The sequence below is a fragment of the Oryctolagus cuniculus genome, chromosome 5, assembly GCF_964237555.1.
Source record: "Oryctolagus cuniculus chromosome 5, mOryCun1.1, whole genome shotgun sequence".
In the NCBI taxonomy this organism is placed as follows: domain Eukaryota; kingdom Metazoa; phylum Chordata; class Mammalia; order Lagomorpha; family Leporidae; genus Oryctolagus; species Oryctolagus cuniculus.
This window is the reverse complement of record NC_091436.1, coordinates 144,410,303-144,430,181: the sequence shown is the minus strand read 5'-3', so window position 1 is coordinate 144,430,181 and position 19,879 is coordinate 144,410,303. Positions and strand designations below refer to the sequence as shown.

Genomic DNA, 19,879 nt, shown 5'->3' with positions numbered 1-19,879 from the left:
AACTCTCAAATAAAATAAATAAAATATTTTTAAAAAGTGTGATGACTTTTTAATCTGTAGAATTGAAATATACTAATAAAATACATTAATATTTTTTTAAAAATAGCATGGTATTTATTCCACTCTTCTCATATTTCATTTTTTAAAAATCCCCCAGAAAAACAGATTGATACTGTTTATGCATGTGCTATATCTATCACATTGTAGTAACTGCTGACAGGGATAGCTTTTTTTATTTCATTAATTAATTTATTTATTCATTTTTGGAATCATTCCCTTTCTGTTTTCCTGGACTCTGCGTTTATTGTTTAGCCAGTGTTTATCAGGTCTGGGTTTTTTTTTCCCCCTAAAACTATTATTATTTAATAGTTCAAAGTATTGATGTCTAATAACATTTCTGTTCTTAACATGATTCCTCTTTCTGTCTGTCCACACTCATTCTCTTCTCTTTACAGTGGCCTCAAAATCTGCAAGATATTGGTGTCAATCTGGCACACTTACAAGCTTCTTCAATGGTTCATGGAAGAACGGAATTAAGAGAAAAGAATTTTGGTGCAAAAAAATCTCAAAATCCATGCAGATAAAGAGCCTTCAAAATTCACAGAAAATGTGTATAATGAAAATCTTGCATGGATTTCAAATATTTTTGCACCAACATAACCTTCTCTCTTTTTTTAAAGATTTATTTATTTTTATTTGAAAGTCAGAGTTATGCACACAGAGGAGAGGCAGAGAGAGAGAGAGAGAGAGAGAGAGAGAGAGCTCTTCCATCCACTGGTTCACTCCCCAATTGGCTGCAACAGCCAGAGCTGCACCAATCCGAAGCCAGGAGCCAGGAGCTTCTTCCAGGTCTCTCACATCAGTGCAGGGGCCCAAAGACTTGGGCCATCTTCTACTGCTTTCCCAGGCCACAGGAGAGAGCTGGATCGGAAGAGGAGCAGCCGGGATATGAACCTGCGCTCACACAGGATGCCGGCGCTCCAGGCCAGGGAGTTAACCCACCGCACCACAGTGCCCCCATAACCTTCTCTTTTAATTTCACCATTCCCTGAACTTTTTGAAGCACCCTTGTGTGTTCTCAACTATATCTGAATTGGAGACTTTCTCTGAGACCCTGAACAATTGTATTTCTTTTTTTATTTCCAGACACTTCTCAGGTATAATCTTCATCTGTATTCCTGAATAGCCATATTTTCAAGAATATTTTAGAATTCTCTTTCACAATGGGTTAGGTATGGACTACGATTCTGAAAGCTCTATCTCTGCAGCCTGTCACATTAGAATCTTTCTGAGGATGCTCCAAACCCCTCCTAACAGCTGTTCCATTTCTCTGTGATGTGAAAGTCTCGTTTTTGCTTCACTATAGGATGTTATTGAAAGCCAAGCCCACAGTTTTCATTTTTTTAACAGCTACATTTCTTTTTCAGTGTAGCTTCTACCCATTAACCTTGCCAGCTCTCTCTCAAGGTCTAAGTCAGAACTCAGTCACCTCTGGCATCATTGAGAAATGTTCTCGTGTGATTCCCTCTGGCCGTAACATCAGGTGTTTGCAGCCTTTTCGTAAGGAGGCATGGCGTGGCTGGCAAAGGTCAGTCTGTTCCATCCACTTGCACTTCTTGCCTGTCTCCTTTTGACACAGCTCCTTTTTCTGACTGCCCCCAGAGACTCACCCGCAGCAAGAAAAAGTCCACTCCTCCTGCATAGCAGAGATCCATCCCTCTTCCAGCACTTGCAACTAAGATAAATACTCCAGGATGTCCCGTATCATGACAGTGTTGCGCAAGCAGACACTGTCATTATGTTGGCGTTAACTCTTCCGTCGTGTGACCCATTTTTACCTTCCGTTTCCCCACACCCTCTTACCGTGGGCAGCCTGACAATATTCATAACCTTTGGCATTCTCCTCTCCATTTCCCAAATGTACTTCAGGACATGGTTCCCTTTTTCAAAGGAAAATGCCACTTTGGCTTCAATCACGACTTCTCAACATTCCCTACACACAGAGAAAGAAGCTAAACTTTATTCAAACACAAAGGGATGTGGTCTAGGTGCACGCTTGATTTAGATAATGAATTTATTTATTCCCAGTTGATTATTTTCCCTACAACACAGAGTTGGGTAATCATTAGGGGACCTTTGAAGCAAATTCTAGTCTCTATTGCCACTGTTTCTGTTTCTTTCTTTTCCATTGATTTTTCTTCAGTCTCTGTTCATTGCTATTTCTTATTTTTACCTTTTCTCTTCTGCCCGTGCTTCAAGGATTACAAATGGGACCTGGGAGTATTGGCTTAAACAAACAAACAAGGCAAAACAATAACAAAACCAAAACCTGCTATCCTCTTCTCAGGTTTAAACAGAACTTAATACGCATCTGGAACTCGAGATTTTAGCCAAGTCAGTTAAAATTAGAGTAAAAATATTATGCATGCTTAAGAAAAATAATGACATTGGTCAAGATGAATCAACAAAGAAAAATAATAATACAGCCATGTCTAGCATTGTGCTAATTTCCTCATGGTTGATTTTAGGGTGTGTCAATGTATAAATGTAAATGCACATATATTGTAGCTTTGCTATTTATGCCTACTTTCTCACTGGATAAGTAAGAATCCAGTTTCATATTCCTAGAGGCAATGTTTAATAAGAAATTATTGAAAGAATGAAGGCTTGTTATTCAATGGGGCTTACTGTGTCTAAAAATTAGTGAAACCCAAGATATGTATTATTGAACTCATTCATCATTAATTATTAGAGAGATCCTTGAATCTACAGATATGGATGGTGTGCAGATGTGTAAGGAGACTTATGGGATTTATGGAAGTAAAAAACACGATGTCTTCTCTACTGCAATTCGAATATGCTGGAAATAATGACTCTTGATCAATCACATTCCACTATTGCTTTTAACTACAAGCCAATTCTAATTACAAGATTACTTGCCATGACATCATATGATTCTCCATTTCTAAATACTCTGCTGCGGCTCTGTATTATTCCTTGTACAATCAGTTCCTCCAGGATGTCTGATGACTTTTGTCGCTCTTGATTCTCTAGGGCTTGGTGCTTAGCAATTAGTCCATTGATCACTAGTTCTTCCAAAGGGAAAGAAAAAAGAAAGCAAAATTTAAAGATGCAGATTTTATGAATCCAATGCTAAATGGATGCCTTATAAATCAGGGCACTTAATTAAATCTTAGTGCAACACCCTTACTTAAATATCTATTTTTATTGTAAATCTTCATAATTCTTTGAAGCTCAAGTTCATTTTTTCCAGATTATTTAAACATTTTTGTGAAATATAGTATGCATACCAAAAGTGTACATAAGTGCACAGATAAATGAGGTTTTTGTCTTCTGAGCACACTCCTAATGAACACCCAAATTAAGAACAAAGCACTACTAGTACCCCAAGGGTCCTCACTATTCCCCTTCTCTGTCTGTCTTTCTTTGTCATCTACATGGTATGATTCAGCAAAGCATATTTATAACTAAATGATATGACATCCACACAGTTTTTATATACTTTAAATTCTTAATGTTCTTACAGAGAATACACACACCAACATAGTATGTTGTTTACTTCACAGGTCGCATGATAACATGACAAAAAGTCTTTCCGGTGCTGTTGTGAGCTACCTCCTTGTTGTAACAACAGTTATACACTTGGGTACAAGGGCTCCCTCCACTAATTATGAAGCTGAACCACAGCTAAGAATCAAATAGCCTTTTGGCAAGTCTTATGAGTTGCAGTTTGGTTTCTATGCTTTGTATACAAAGGATAAACAGCGTGATGTTGCCAAGAAACTTCTAGTTCTGCAACCCTGAGTTTACAATTACGCCATCTGCTAAATCTACATAAAGAAAAAATAACACCTCTTTGAGAAGTGTCTTTGAATCAAATCAGAACTGGCCTTAGAGTGACATTAGCTAAATTTTCATTAGTGATTCTAACAATGAGCACTGAAACAGTTCATAGGGGAGCCTTAGAGGAGCTGCAATCTTGAAAGTGACCTCTCCCCTTACAAATCCCCCACTAAATATATATTTAAAAGTAAGCAGCTACTTTTATGTCATCACATTAAAAATAAAGGGTGCTGGCTTATTAGGTCAAGGACAGTTTTGCTTGTCTTTTCAGAATCAGTGCAATGTGGAATTCTGAGAAATGAGCTAACTTCTAATATTATAATCAACAGGAAGCCCTGACACTAACAAAGCCCCTTCCATTTAGTGGACAGAGTTTTTTTTATGAAAATTTCTAAGTGCAATGGCTAGCAAAGACAGCTCTCCTGAATTTGTGCCGGGCAGGTGGAAGATACCCACACAGATGCCCAATGGGCTAATCAGATGTCTCTTGCATGCATCAGAGTATTAACCTAACTGCTGTAAGAGATTCCTCTGGTTGACCACTACAAGTAACTCCAACTAACTCTACCTTCTCAGTGCCTTGCAAAGGCTGTTCTACCCATGCAGATGTTTGAAATAGAGCCAATCCCCATCTTAAAATACTATATGCGTATTGTGGTACAGAGTGGCAAAACATATGCACTAGGCATGTGAACTAGAAACTTTGAAACTCAGTAAGAAGGCCAGAGGTGACACATCCTCATGGAAGGAGAATGATGTTTTTGTTGGGGGTGGAACTTATGTAGAGAGATTAAAATAATAATTACTATCTATCAAACATTATGCACCTGCATCATACTTACTATATTCATCAATGAAGATGGATTCCAGGACCCCTGTGGATATCAAAATCCATTAAATGCTTAAGCCCGTCTATAAAATGGCATGGTATCTGTGTATAACCTGTGCACACACTCCTATATACTCTGAATCACCTCCAGATGACTTATAATAGCTGATACAATGTAAATGCTATGTAAATAGTTGCTGCACTGTATTGTTTAGGAAATAATGACAAGAAAAGAAGTCTGAATATGTTCACTACAGGTGCAATTTGTTTTTCAAATACTTTCATCATTCAAATCCACAGATGTGGAGCCCACGTATGCTTTAACATCTAACTCAAACATAAACTCTGTATAAGGAATTTTATCATCTCTATTTTATAAATAAACACACTGGTAGGAGGAGGGCTGATTAAACTGCTCAAGGTGACCCAGGAAGTAAGTGGGCTAACCGGGATTGAATCCAAGTCTGACTTCAGCACCCAGGTTCTCAGTACCTCTTGGTTCTCCCTCCCAAATCCATCATGTAAACAGCTTCCCTGTCTGTGGCCCATTTTTTCTTCCATGATGCTTCTGGAAGGAAAGTCATGTTTGACATTTGCCACTAGCATAATAAAATTATTGTAACCATTCTGATCCATTCTTTGCTCTGTCTACTCAAGCATATGGCTTGACATTTATAGTAGCTATCCTACACAGAAATTCTTGGAATACATCAGTTCTTTCAACTAATTTTAATTTCTTGGGACATTGGAGAATACTAGGGCAATGTTTAAAATAATATTGTGCTTTTTTATTATAATATTTAAACATGGTCATGGTAGCAGATATAGAAAATAATAAAATAAAATGCTCCAAAGACTATCAGTGTTAACACATTAAAGTTTATTTTTATAAATTTAACATAACATTGGACACAAAGTTTTGTCTCCCACATAGTTAACATCTACATTCACATTTTCTCATGTCAACAGACATTCTCATAAGTGTAAAAATGAAATTATGTAAGAAAACACGGGTGAATTCATCTTTGACCTTGGTGTAGGCAAAGCTTTGTAACTATGACTAAATATCCAAATTTAATAAAGGAAAATATTGGGACATTTTGTTACATTAAAAGCACTCAGGGCAAAAAAATGAATTAAATATAGATATAATGTGCCTCCTAATTTAATACACTAAGGCACAGCAGCATTTTTGGAATTCTTGACAAAAATGCATAGCCTGGACCTAATCAAGAGGAAACCTCAGATATACTCAAATTAAGGGACATTCTATAAAATAAAAGACCTATACTTTTCAAATACATCAAGATCATAAAAGACAAAGAAAAGCTGAGGGACTGCTGAGCTGAAAGGAAAATAAAGCCACGTGACACAGCTAAATTGAGTAAGTGATGCAGGATTGTGAGCAGATTCTGAATCAGAATCTTATTTATAAAGGATATTTGTGAGCCAATTGGTAAAATTTAAATATGGTCTATAGATGAGATAGTGGTAATATTTCCTGACTCATCCTTGCAGGGATAGTGTGCAAAGAGTGTCCTTGTTTTGGGGAAATGCATACTGGTTTATTTAGAAGCACAGTGTCTTGAAGTCTGAAGTTTATTCTCAGAATAAATGTTCTCAGAATAAGTGTGTATGGCAGAGCAATATGGTGGTGACATGTGAATGCCTGGGTTATCTGGGTGAAAGAGTATAGGCATTTTTTTTGTTTACTTGAATCTGAAAATATTCAAAATACAAAAGGTGTTTTTTGTTTGTTTGTTTGTTTGTTTGTTTTTTTGATATGAGAGGCAGAGAGACAGAGAGAACTACAGAGAGTGAGTGAGAGAGTTCCCATTCTCTGGTTCACTCCCCAGATGCCTGCTACAAGCCAGGACTGGGCAGGGCTATATCCTGGAGATGGGAACTCAATCCAGGTCTCCCACATGGTGGTAAGAATCCAATTACTTGAGCCATCAGCGGCCGCCTCCCAGGGTCTGCATTGGCAGGAAGCTGGAGTCAGGAGCCAGAGCTGAGAATCAAATGCAGGAACTGATGTGCAACTTGGGCATCTTAACCAATGTCTTAAACAGTAGGCCAAATACCCACTCCTAATAAAACAGCAAATACAGATTATCTCTAACTTAATATGGTTTGACTTAGAATTCTTTGACTTTATAATGGTTTGAAAGCCAACAGTCATTCAGTAGGAACCACACTTGGAATTTTGAACTTGAACCTTTCCCCAGCTAGCTCTCTGTGGGCAGCAGTAGAGGGCAGTGAGCACAGTTCCCAGAAGCCCCACTGTCACCTGGGGAAACCTCCAGTGCTCGGCAGTGCAGCTGAGCTAGGATGTGCAGAGGGGCAAGTGCATTCAATGTATTTTCCATTTAATGATATTCTCAACCTATGTTGGGTTTATTGGGACACAACCCCATCATTAGTCAGGGAGCATCAGTTATTGGGAAATGTTAGTTTAGTGAGAAACTTGAATTCCTTAGCAGTATGCTCAGTGGGTATGAGAAGTTGGATGAAAAAAGACGATGCAAAGACTGGGAGACAGAGAGGAAGCTGGGCAGAGAACACACAAGTCCAGAGTGCCAGGTCTTACACATTCTGCGCTGAGATTCTTCCTGAAAAGTCATTCACACGATATGTTAGAAACACCTGCTTTGGTAGCTGACTTCTCCGCGCTGTGCTCTCTCACACTCCCCTGCTTGCCTGCTGCCCTCCCACACTGCCTTTCACCGTGCACTCCAGGCCAACTGACTGCTCCAACACACACCTGTCCCTCTCCTGCCTGAGAATCTGCAGTCTGCAAACAACACAGGTATTTAGCATTCATGTTGCCATCTAGAAGGGAATCACATCAATTATCAGAGACAAAAAAAGAAAGATGTCCCCACTGGCTCAGAACTGCATCCCTTGCCTCCTTGTCATTGCCAGAGGTCAAATGACACCGCATCAGAACCACAAAACAAGGGCAGACATAAAATCTGCGATAACCAGAGGGTGCCGAGAAAGCCCAAGATAAATAAAATCTTATGCATGAGGACATTTGGAAAAGTTCATGGAAAATACAATCTAAAGTTAGGTTTATTTTGATGCAAAAGAATTTTGAAACCCATGCATAGTTTTTCCATAAAATACACTTCCATGAACTTTTTGAAGACTCCTTGTGCTAACCCATCTATTTTCCAATCTTAACTCATATCTAGGGAAGAAACTACAGTGACCAGGAATGAAATGAGTCTGCCCCACCCCGTCCCCCACCTCCAAATAAAACAGAGTAATTTTCCTTGGGGTCTGTGCAGTTTAATTTGATTCAAAGGCTGATCAAACATAAATAAGTCTTAAATCAACACCAGGAGGCAACTCAAGCAGAGGGAAAACACACCATATGATAAACCACAAATGGTTTCTAAACAGCACATTGGGCTGTAATTACTTCTTTTACATTTTTTACAGATTCTTTTATTGTTCCTGAAATGCTACTTTGGAAGGGGAGAGACAAGGAAATGGTTTGATGAAGGCTTTATTTATTTTTGTAAATGCAGACTCTCTCTTGGGGACATGTGAACATGTGGAGTTTAAATTCCTTTACACTGTGTAACTCCTATTCCTAAGGTCTGTTCCCAACTGCAGATAAAGGCTTTTAGTTAAAAAAAAAAAAAAAAGGTGGTTTTCATTATTTCATTGGCAAGGAGATTAAGAGTTAGTATTATTTACTTGCATAACGAAAGCCCAAGGCTAAGTTGCAATGTTCTAGAGATAAGAACTTTGCCATTTAAAGTACTTCATGGCCCACAAAGCTATCAGAAAAGGGCTACCAAATACACATTACATAATATATTTAGAGATATGGCATTTTGTGAAGATCAACACGAAAGGGGGCTTTTTACCTGAATTTTCTTTTCTGCTTTTTTCACTGGGAGATGGAGAACTTTCTGGAATGGCCCCGGGTAAACTTCCCATCTGGGCAGGGGGCTCTGAGCCTTCTGCATGGTCCACAGTATCCCTGGACAGTGCAGCTTCAGTCTGGGGACTGCAATGCTCCTTGGAACAGGTCTCATTGACATCAGCCTGTGACAAGAGAACAGTTTTGAGAGAATCAAGATTTCCTGGAAATTGAAGCCAATGTTGTAGGGTCTGCTTTGGGGATGCTTAGCCACCTAGTGTCTGTGGGAGACCAAATAGTACTCAGAAACCTGCTGATGTTGGTGTGTATGGTAACATGATGCAGCAGGTGTGTTTAAGTTCAGGTTCTTGAGATGGCAGGGTTATCCTGATTGGTACAGGTTGGTCCTGAGGGCAGCCACAAGTGTCCTCCTTTGAGTGAGGCAAAGGGAGTTTGACTGCGGAGGGAAAGGTAAGGTGACGAAGGAAGCAGGGACAGATGGAGAGGTAGCTGAGGTGCTGGAGCTGAGAAGGAGGGAAGAGGATATGAGCCAGGGGAGTAGAATGCAGATCTAGAAGCTGCAAAAGACAAGTAAGAGGATCCTCTCCCCAAGTCTCCATAAAGTAACCAGCCTTGTCCACACCTGGACTTTAGCTCAACACAACCGACTCTGGGCTTCTGTCTGCCAGAACAGTAAGGGAATATGTTTGGGTTGTTTTAGGACACTAAACTGGGGTGGATTTGCAAGCAATGGCAACAGAAAACCAATAAGGTTGTACTACTCCACATTCATATCTAGTATGAACCTACTAGGGGGAGGCTCTGATGCTGTGCCTTCTGGAAGATACCAGGATGAAATGCATAATATTCAGGTGTGAAAGTAAAGGTACTCTTGGGCTGGCGCTGTGGCGTAGCAGGTAAAGCCGCCGTCTGCAGTACTGGCATCCCATATGGGTACCAGTTCAAGTCCTGGTTGCTCCACTTCCCATCCAGCTCTCTGCTATGGCCTCGGAAAGCAGTGGAGGATGGCCTAAGTCCTTGGGCCCCTGCACCCGTGTGGGAGATGTGGAGCTCCTGGCTTCAGATCGGCGCAGCTCCAGCTGTTGCACCCAATTGAGGAGTGAACCAGTGGATGGAAGACTGCTCTCTCTCTCTTCTGCTTCTCTTTCTCTCTGTGTGTAACTCTTTCAAATAAATAAATAAATAATTCTTAAAAAAAAGAAAGTAAAGGCCGGCGCCGCGGCTCAATAGGCTAATCCTCCACCTAGCGGCGCCGGCACACCAGGTTCTAGTCCCAGTCAGGGCGCCGGATTCTGTCCCGGTTGCCCCTCTTCCAGGCCAGCTCTCTGCTATGGCCCGGGAGTGCAGTGGAGGATGGCCCAAGTGCTTGGTCCCTGCACCCCATGGGAAACCAGGAGAAGCACCTGGTTCCTGCCATCGGATCGGCGCGGTGTGCCGGCCGCAGCACGCTGGCCGCGGCGGCCATTGGAGGGTGAACCAACAGCAAAAGGAAGACCTTTCTCTCTCTCACTCACTGTCTCTCTCTCTCACTGTCCACTCTGCCTGTCCAAAAATAAAAAAATAAAAAAATAAAGAAAGTAAAGATACTCTTGTACTTTTTAAAAGTTTTTTTTAAAAAAATTTAAACTACCTTTGTTTTTTTCTTATCAAAAATAACAGATTCATTGCAAAACTAATTAAATAAAATGGAAAGAAAGTGGGATAATCATTTTCATGTGTTAACTGGACAAGATCATAGAAGGCAGTTATTCAATGGAACACTAATCGGGGGATTGCTGGGAAGGTGTTTTGTAGATGTGCTTAACAAGTCTAGCCAACTGATCCTAAGTGAAAGAGATCATCCTGGATAATCTGGGTGGGTTTTATCCAACCAGTCAAAAGGCTCCACGAATTTAAATGAGGTTTTCTTCGAGGAAGAAGAAATTCGGCCTACCTCAGCTCCTGCATCTCTTCTGATTGCCTGCCCGATCCCATGGATTTTGGATTTGTTGAGCCAGCCCATGATTGTATAAGTCAATTCCTTGCTATCTATATATCTATCTATCATCTATATATCTATCCATCTAATCTATCCATCCACTGTTCCCTCTGTTCATCCTATTAGTTCTCTTCTTGTAGAAACTTGATACAGAAACACAGCAGAAAATAAGAAAATCACCCCCTAGAAAGAAACACAATTAACAACTTAGTATATCACTTTCCAGATATTTGTTCATACATCTTTTAGAAATTTGTTGGAGTTGGGCAACAAACACATAAAAAGATAATTCATTAGCATAATGCAAATCAGAAACAATGATATGCTTCACACCCGCTAGGATGACTATAATGGAAAAAGGTACATGATAGCAACGGTTGGTGAGGACGTGGAGAAGCTGGAATTGCTCGGGGATATAAAATGGTGCAGGAAGTGGGTGTTCGGGCTCTCAGTTAAGATCATTGAGTCCCACATTGGGACGCCGGGCTTGACTCCTGGCTCCATCTTCTGACTCCAGCTTCCTACCAATGTAGATCCTGGGAAGAAGAAATGATGGCCCAAGAAATTAGGCTCCTGCTGCCCACGTGGGAGACCTGGATTGAGTTCCCAGCTCCTGACTCCGGTCCACTGAGGCATTTGGAGAGTGAACAAACAGATGAGAGCCACCTCCCACCTTCTCTCTCTCTCTATCCCATTCAAATTAAGAAAAAGCAGTGCAGCCCTTGTGGAAGAGAGTTTGTGAGTTCTTCAGAAAGTTAAACAGAGTTGCCTTATGAACTGGAAAGGTCATCCCAGGTATATATACAGGATGAAAACATACATTTACACAAAAGGATACACACAAATTATTAATAATATCCAAAAAGGGGAAATAATCCAAATGTGTATTAATGGATGAATGGATGAATAAATTGTGAGAGTCATACAAAAATATTACTTGACAATTAAAAATTGTCATTCATATTGCAACTACACTTAAAAACACTGCAATAAGTGACAGAAGTGAGATACAAAGATTATTCCTGTTATAACATTCATTGTAAGACAGACTTATAGAAACAAGATAGATATTTAGTACTTGCTCATGGCTGGTGGTGGGGTGGGGTGGGGAGATGAGGACTGACTGCTAATGAGTAGAGTTTCTTTTTAGGAGAAACAAAAATGTTCTACAATTAGGTTGTGGTGATAGTGGTCAGTGGTGAATTTTATGAGTAATGTGTATGCTGTGTGAATTCTATTTCAGTAAAGCTGCTTTCAAATACAACAAATCAGATTATATATAAAATGATATTGTATTTCTATAACTCATTTATTTCCATAACTATGCCACTGTAGTCTATTTCATTCTATTTAAGGATGGGGAATAGAAGGTTTTATTGTAGTTTATGGCATAACTATGCCACCATTTACTTAACCAATTCCTGATGAAAGAGTTCTAGGTTTCTTTTTCTTTATTTATTTGAAGGGGGGGGGAGAGAGAGGGAGAGGGAGAGGGTGAGGGTGAGAGAGAGAGAGAATATGTGTGAGTGAGGGTGTGTATGTAAGTGAGAGAGATCTTCCATCTGCTGGTTTGCTCCCCATACGCCCACAAAAGCCAGGGCTGTGCAAGGCGGAAGTCAGGAGCTGGAGACTCGGTCTGGGTGTCCTACATGGGTGGCAGGGACCCAAGTACTTGAGCCATCACTTACTTCATCCAAGGATGCGAGTTAGCAGGAAGCTGGAATCGGAAACAGGGCCGGGATTTGAAGCTAGGCACTCTGACAATGGGATGCAATCCCAAGTGCCACTGTCCTGCCAAACACTGGGATTATTCTAAGTTTTCTATATGATAAATGGTGTCTAAACAATATCTGTGCATTCTGTATTACTGTGGCTCTAGGAGAAGGAATGTCTAGATGTGGCCGTGCTGCGGCCAAGGCTATGCTCGCTGCAGGGTAATACAGTGTGCGTGTCCGGACCACCCTCCATAAATCCTGCAGTTGTTACCCGCCTTCCCATTTCACGGATGCTTCTGAGGGGTCTTGTAAAAGTTTGAGAAAAATGTGTCTTAAGAAAGCCATGCATGGATTTTAACATATTTTTTGTGACATAATACACATCTCTTCATTCAATCTTTGCACAAACTTTTTGAAAGACTTTCCTCTTTATCCATACCACCACTCCATGGCTTGCAAATATGACCCGTGACTTAGTAAAAACATGGACACCATAATACTGGTCCACATCAAGTTCTGCATGGTTCCACAGCAAAAGAAGAAATGCAAGAAAAATGAAAAGTTCCCCCCAAAGCTATATTAATTAAAGAACTGTCATTTCTTTTTTCTGAACAAGTACATTTTAAGTACTTTTTCTCATATCCCCTCTAGCTACTGTGTCTGCTCTCTCCACAGCTGGCTATTCCACTACTTGGGCTGCACCTTTCTCATTTCTCATCTCAGTGGAAGCCATCTGCCTTGCTACCATCTAAGCTTCCTTGGTGTCTCCAGAAGAGACAAGGACACACGATCTTTTGCTGAGTACCTTCTTAACAGCCAGCCCTCCTATGTCTATGTACCCACTTATATGGTCCACGGGGTGCCCTTCTCCCCTCCTCATGAGTCATGGAAGGGACTCAATACCCTGCCCTTCACCTCCCAGTCTCTGTAGCATGGCCCTGCTGTCACCTGCCACGACAGAATCCCATGTGGGCATTGGCTCAAGTTCTGCGTATCTTGCTGGGGGTAGCAGAAGGTGTTCAACGGGAGGCTCTTGAATTGAGTTTTAATGGATGAATTTCTCCAGTGGGCCAGGAGAAAAGGGTATACTAGTCGGAGAGCAAAGCACTCAGCGACACTGCAGTAAGAAACCACATTGTGTGTCCAGGAACTTGAATTTTCCAGCATAAAGGACACTGACTGAAGCAGACAGTGGAGGATGTGGAGGTTGGCAAGGTAAGTCTCTTGGGATGAACAAAGAAGAATGACTTTGTTTTGAATGCAACAGGAATCCTTTGTAGGGTTTTTAATCCATAGATGTGAAAAAGATGATCAAGTGCATTTTTAAAAACTATCACTCTTGATAATGAAGGGAGTGTGAAAAGGGAAAGGAAAAAATACGGAAACCAGTGATGATTATTGCAACTGTCCAGGTAAGATTTGACTGAACATGAATGAGGACAGCAGCAGTAAAAATGGGGGCAGACGGTGGGCCCAGAAATCTTGGTAGAGAACTGAGTGTGAAGAAGCTCCCAAGCTCAAAACTATGATTCTAGGAGCTATTAAGAAAATACTCCCTTTAGGAAGACTGAATAAAAACCTAGGACATTGTTATGAAATTCTTGATAGTTTCCCAGCCAAAATTCATACACATATTTCACACACACAAAAAAATAGACCATGGGGCCAATGCTGTGGCATAGCGGGTTAAAGCATCACTCTTCAGTGTGGGCATCCCATAAAGGCGCTGGTTCAAGTCCCAGCTGCTCCACTTCCTATCCAGCTCTCTGCTATGGCCTAGGGAAGCAGTAGAGGATGGCTCAAGTCCTTGGGCCCCTGCACCCACATGGGAGACCTGGAAAAAGCCCTTGGCTTCTGGCTTCTGATCCTCACAGCTCTGGCTGTTGCGGCCATCTGGGGAGTGAACCAGCAGATGGAAGACCTTTCTTTCTCTCTGCCTCTACCTCTCTGTGACTCTGCCTTTCAAATAAACAAATAAATCTTTTTAAAAGAAAGAAAAAAAAACCACAAGCCATTTTGCCACTTTCTGGATGCACTCCAAAGTTGTTAGTTCCTTCAAACTTAGGGACAAAGTAGAAATCACCCTGGATACATTACAAGGGTGGCTATCACTCACAGGTTCTCCTAAGTCAACTAGGGACTCTTGAATGTTGGTGGGGAGACTTACAGAGCTCCTTATCACCGTGTTTACATAACGTGATCACTCCAGCTGAACCAACATTCCTTCACTGTGAGGTGTTGAAGATGAATTGGTTCTATAGCTCAAGACTACATGGGAAGATAAGAAAAAACAACCAACCAACCAAACTAAACAAAGTAGCAAACCCAAACTCAATGGATCTGAAAAATGAGTCAGCACCAGGAGAAAGTCTGAAAACAGCCAAGAGCTTCTCTGCTCCCCACTCCATCTGTCTCAGTCTAATTTACAGACTCAGTGACTGCCCACACAGTCTCCTTGAGTAAGTGTGCCCAGACAACCTGTCACATATCACACGTAACACACACCACACACGTGCTCTATAGATTTGTTTCATGCAACATGGAGGAGACCTTGTCTGATGCTTTTCTTCCAGGGACTCACCATTCATCCTGAATGCAAACATGCAAACCATGTTGAGCAGTCTTTCCTCCTTCCCAGATAAAATCATTAAAAGCCAACCTCTGCAGTGACAACTTCATTTTTTTTTTTGCAGGTCTATCATTTATCGAACCCAGCAAAGCTCTGAGTTACATGCAGGGACTAATTTTGTCATGGGACATCTCCAGGTAGAGACTCTGAACACCACAGATCGATTTAACAGTGCAACAGCAGCAGTAACAAAAAACGTCCACAATGAATTGAGAGCAACTTTAAAGACTTTCGGTCTACAAGGTGAGTTCTCACAAAGAAGTTCTGCAGACCACAGCTTGCAATAGCCTGAAATACCACGACCCTGAATGACCTCGCAATTGTTGCATGAAAGCTGCTGTAGCTACTTGGATCTGGAATCCAGGCCTTAACAAGGATCGCTGCCCATCTGTGCTTATTTGGAGGCAGTTTGCTTAGCGCAGTTGTGACCAAAACTTAAATTACAGCAGACGAAACACAATCTTCTAGCATAAAATAACATGTATCAGCCTTCAGTTTCCAGAGCAAAGAAAAAAAAAGAAGGCTTCTTTTCACATGAAAACTAAGACTGTCATTCAAATATCTTATCTACATGCAACACATTCTGGAAATTTTATCCCAATTTGATAATCCAGACTTGAGAATCAACACAGTTCAAAGAGTGGAGATACTTACAAATTAATTAAATCTATGCCTCTTGGGGATGTGGCAAGCAGTGTTCTCCTATCCATGCATGCAGAGTCTATATTTTCATACCAGCACGAAGTCTGTCTTATGGAAATAATGGCACTAGGGGATGGGGTGAGGGGTGGGTAGAAGGGTTTATCCTTCCCCTAAGATGAAGTTACAAAGTGCAGTACAGAATTGATGTGGTTCTACATGTCGTATCAATTTTATTTTATATCCCAGCTTATTGGGGATATGATTTTATCAATTTTAGATAGGACTTTTAAATTGTGAATTTCAGGGTAACCATTATGCACAGCAGTCTTCAGCATCCCCAAAAGGTAGTACTTTCAACCCTAGACAGGTGGTTTTGTTTGTTTGTTTGTTGTTTATTTTTTTGGTCTAGAGGTATTACAACTTTTGTTTGCAGAACGGCTGGAGGGAATCCATTTGTTGAGGCTCTCTGGAGATGACACCTTCTAAAAATCAAAGTACTAGCAGGTGCAGTTTGCAAATAGATTTGCTCATGGACATTTGGAAGGAATTTGCTCTTTAAAATCAGATTTTTCTTCTAATTTGCTTCTAATAAATATACTAATAAATAGCCACTCTTCAACAACACATAGAAATATGATCTTTTGAAAAGTTGAACTTTAAGAAGTAATTTAGTCCCTACTACAGACAACAGATAAGAATTCTTCTTATCACCTATTAGGGAAGAGCTGTGACTGCTCCTTGGACAGCATCCATTCCCTGGTATCCCCCTTTCTATAGCAGGCAAGGAACTTCAAGTTATTCATACAAACGAAGAGCATTTTATCCAATGAGGGAAAGTCCTCCTTGCTTTTTTTCTCAATTATGTCTTATTTTATTAGCGTGTCTTCTTGCCACGTTAGACAAAGATAAAAGTGAAGAGAGAGTCTATAGACAAGTCTCAATAGTTTAATTCTGAAATGTTAAAATTGTGCACCTAAGAAACATACATATTTCACGCAAGCAAACATGCTCATCTTCTTTTAAAAGTACTGCTGAACCACTCTAAGCCCCAGGCATCAATGAAGGGGTTGAAAGCATTGCCATTCATGAGGCCCACACTGTGGCATACTGGGTTAAGCCACATAGTCTGCAGTGCCGGCATCCCATATAGGCACTGGTTCAAGTCCCAGCTGCTCCACTTCCAATCTAGCTCCCTGTAATGCACCTGGGAAAGCAGTGGAAGATGGCCCTTGTGCTTGGGCCCCTGCACCCATGTGGGAGCCTTGGAAGAAGCTCCTGGCTCCTGGCTTTGGCTATCTAGGGAGTGGACCAGCAGACGAAAGACTTCTCTATTTCTCTGTAACTCTGCCTTTCAAATAAATAAATAAAAAAAAGTGATAGGAGATGCCAACCCTGGCAGTACAGTGGCAGGGTGGGGTCAGGGGGAGTCAGGAAAAGGTTAGGGAGAAGGAGATGGAATGGTGTGAAAGGAGAGAAAACAGGGTTTGCAAAGGCATGGGGACAGGAGCAGAGTGGGCTTGGGGAACAAGGAGTAGGAAGGTTGGTCTAGAACATGGGTGTGGGGAGGGATGAAACTGGAGAAGTCTGTGGTGGGGCAGCTCAAGGATGGGCTCAGATGGCATGCTAAGGAGTCCAGGTTTTATCTCATTATAATTGTAACTTAATTAAGTATGAAGGAGTCCAGATTTTATCTTATAATAGTAATAATAGGAACTTATATTAAGCCTTTGCTCTTGATGTGAGCAGAATTCGTCTCATCCTCACAATGACTCTACACAGTAAGCACTCTTATTGTGTTCATTTTGCAGACAAGGAAACTGGGGTACAGAGAGACTGCAGAACTTGACTGAGCTCACACAGATCAGAAGGAATGAATCCGGAAATCAAACCGAGGTTGTCATCTTCATGACTGTTGGGTTATGTGCCCACCTCCTGGGTTGGGGACTTTGTTCAGCAGAGGACTGACCCAGGAGGTTTTCTTTTAGAAAGAACATCTGGAGGCCAGGTGCCAGGTGACAGCGGAACACAGGTGAGGACAAGTGGTAGAGAAAGGATGCTGTGTGATCAGGACAAAAAAAAAAAATGCAAGCCAGAGGTGATGGCTGTCTTAGCTTAGAAAATTCAGGAGGAAACCCTGGCACCCTCCCAGGCTTAGCGGTGGCTTGGGCCAGAAGGATCTAGTATACTTGACATTTGTAGGGTGTTGTTTTCCTTAGCACTTCCGTCTGCCCTATACAGCATAATTATTTTTATTGAAGCCTTGTATGCAATCATGCTAGCAAGACAAATGAAAGATAACAGAAACGTTTTTGTACAAGCAAGGGAAACAAGAACCATGGACTTACAGTTTTAAGTGACATTCGTATATTGTTGGAAAAGGGGAGGTGAAAAAAAATAGTCTTCCTACACAGCAGTCCAAAGAAGTCACCAGCGATAGCCACGTGTGCTCCGGGAGCCCACAGATGTTCAAGGAAGAAGCACCTTTCAGCATCTATCAGGTGGCACAGGAGTGTGGTAGCAGTTGTTCTGGGCTCCGTGCTGAAGGATGGGTAGGAGTTAACCAGCACAACTGGGGATGAGGCCCAAGGAGGGCATTCCGGGGAGAGGGAAAGGCACGGGGGTGGGGGGAAGCCTGGAAGTGCCACACACTGGAAGTCATTTGGTTGGGCAGGACCGGAAGTCCAGGGGGGAGAGAGACCAGGAGTCTATGGCAGAGAGACGATGGTGTCCAGAGCAAGGGATGAGGGTTTTTGTACACAGTAGCGGGTTTTTGCACACTTCAGGGACTCTCCCCTTGGGAAGACAGGAGGCATGGAGAGGGGAGAGGCACACTGGCTGGGGGTGGTGACAGGAGAGGCAGAGAGACCAGGGCAGAGGACGTGGGACTCTGAATGCCAACAGTAGCACTTTAGGGATGGAAATTAGTGTGAAGACAGGTGTGAAGGCGTGGACACAGAGCCCGGGTCTCAGCCCTTATGACCCCCTGGTTTATGTTTTGTGAATGTACTACAGTAGCCAGATGTGGCCCAGGTACAGTGGCGACACTCACTGGTGTTCTGCATGGGCCCTGCTGAGACAAGGTGTGTGCCTTACAATGGTTGCTTGGAAAACGACCCTCAGGGAGAGGCGGTCCTAAGCCCCCGGTTTGCTGGCTGCGGCCAGACGGCGTGCAGAGACATGTTGACAGTGTGCCTTTCACTCTGAGCGGGCTGATTTTGATGCTGCATTTGCGGTGGCCCCATCTGTGGGTCACCTCCCTGCAACAGACCCTGAGGGCTCCCCCTGCTGTTTACGGAGGGTGGCAAGGATGGGAGGACATCACAGTCTCCCACTCCCCAACAAGCGGGGCAGCCCAGGGCAAACCTCTGAGTTTGCAGGGTGCTCACCTGTTAAACCGGAGGCCTCTCAGAAACAGCCGAGTGTCTCAGAAGCAAGTGGTCTCTCCCAGCTCTAAGTAACCCACTTTCTGCACGCCAGTAACACATAGCAGCTCCCAGGCACCAAAATCCCAGGCTGAACTCAGATCGGGGGCTAAGCACACCTCCTTCCCCTCACTCCTGCCCTTCCCCTGGGCTGTGACCACCCTTGCAGGCTCTTTGCACACAAAAGGCTCTTAAAATCGGGGCCTATACCATCACTCACACACACACACACACACACGCACACACTTTTTTTTCCCCTCCTGGGTAAGACACCAGTTAAACTCATCGCTCCCACCTCCAACTCATGGCCCACCCACTTCCTAGGAGGCTGGGAACTGTGGTAGATGCTGCTCCAACAGGGTCCAGCTTGTCCCCAAGGGTGGGCACCGTGAGGCTTGGCTGTCTGTTATTGTTATTATTTTTAATTTTTTTTTTTACCTTGACTCCCTCTTCCCAGCCCTTCTTGGGCGCGGGGACGCGTCTCTCGCCTCCTGCAGGCTGCGAGGGTCGGCAGCCCATGCCGCACCCGCGCGCTCCACCGCCACCACCGGCACCGTGAGCCACCCGCGAGCGCTGCCCACCACGCCCCTGCCCCTGCCCCTGCCCCGGCCCCGGCCCACGCGCACGGGCGCCGTCTGCAAGCACTCGGCAGGAGGCGCTCAGCTTCTGGGAAGTTGCCGGGAACGGTTGCCATAATAAAGGGCGTCACGCGGACCCGGGGCCCAGAGCGACGGAAGGGAGGGAGGGCCGACCGCAAACTACGGCAGGCAGTCAGAAGCATTGTGCAGGGACCTCTCGGATCGTTTCCCTTGGAAAGGCACCGAGGGACCCGCCCCCACCCGGATGCCTGGGCTGGGTCAAGCGCGCAACGATGGGGACCGTGGTGAGGGCGATTGCGTGTG

The 19,879-nt window shown here is 42.8% G+C and overlaps 1 protein-coding gene across 1 annotated transcript in view; it reads right to left on the bottom strand.

The window, feature by feature from the left end:
- The window catches only part of STMND1 (stathmin domain containing 1), a 31,750-nt gene extending 12,187 nt beyond the window's left edge, over positions 1-19,563 (bottom strand). The window contains exons 1-3 of the mRNA XM_008274133.4: positions 19,416-19,563; positions 8,575-8,755; positions 2,941-3,092 (exon numbers count right to left, since the gene is read on the bottom strand). Of these exons, the coding sequence (XP_008272355.3) occupies positions 2,941-3,092; positions 8,575-8,755; positions 19,416-19,496 (414 nt within the window). The 5' untranslated portion in view covers positions 19,497-19,563. The remainder of the gene's footprint in view (positions 1-2,940; positions 3,093-8,574; positions 8,756-19,415) is intronic.
- Positions 19,564-19,879: the final 316 nt, after the last annotated feature.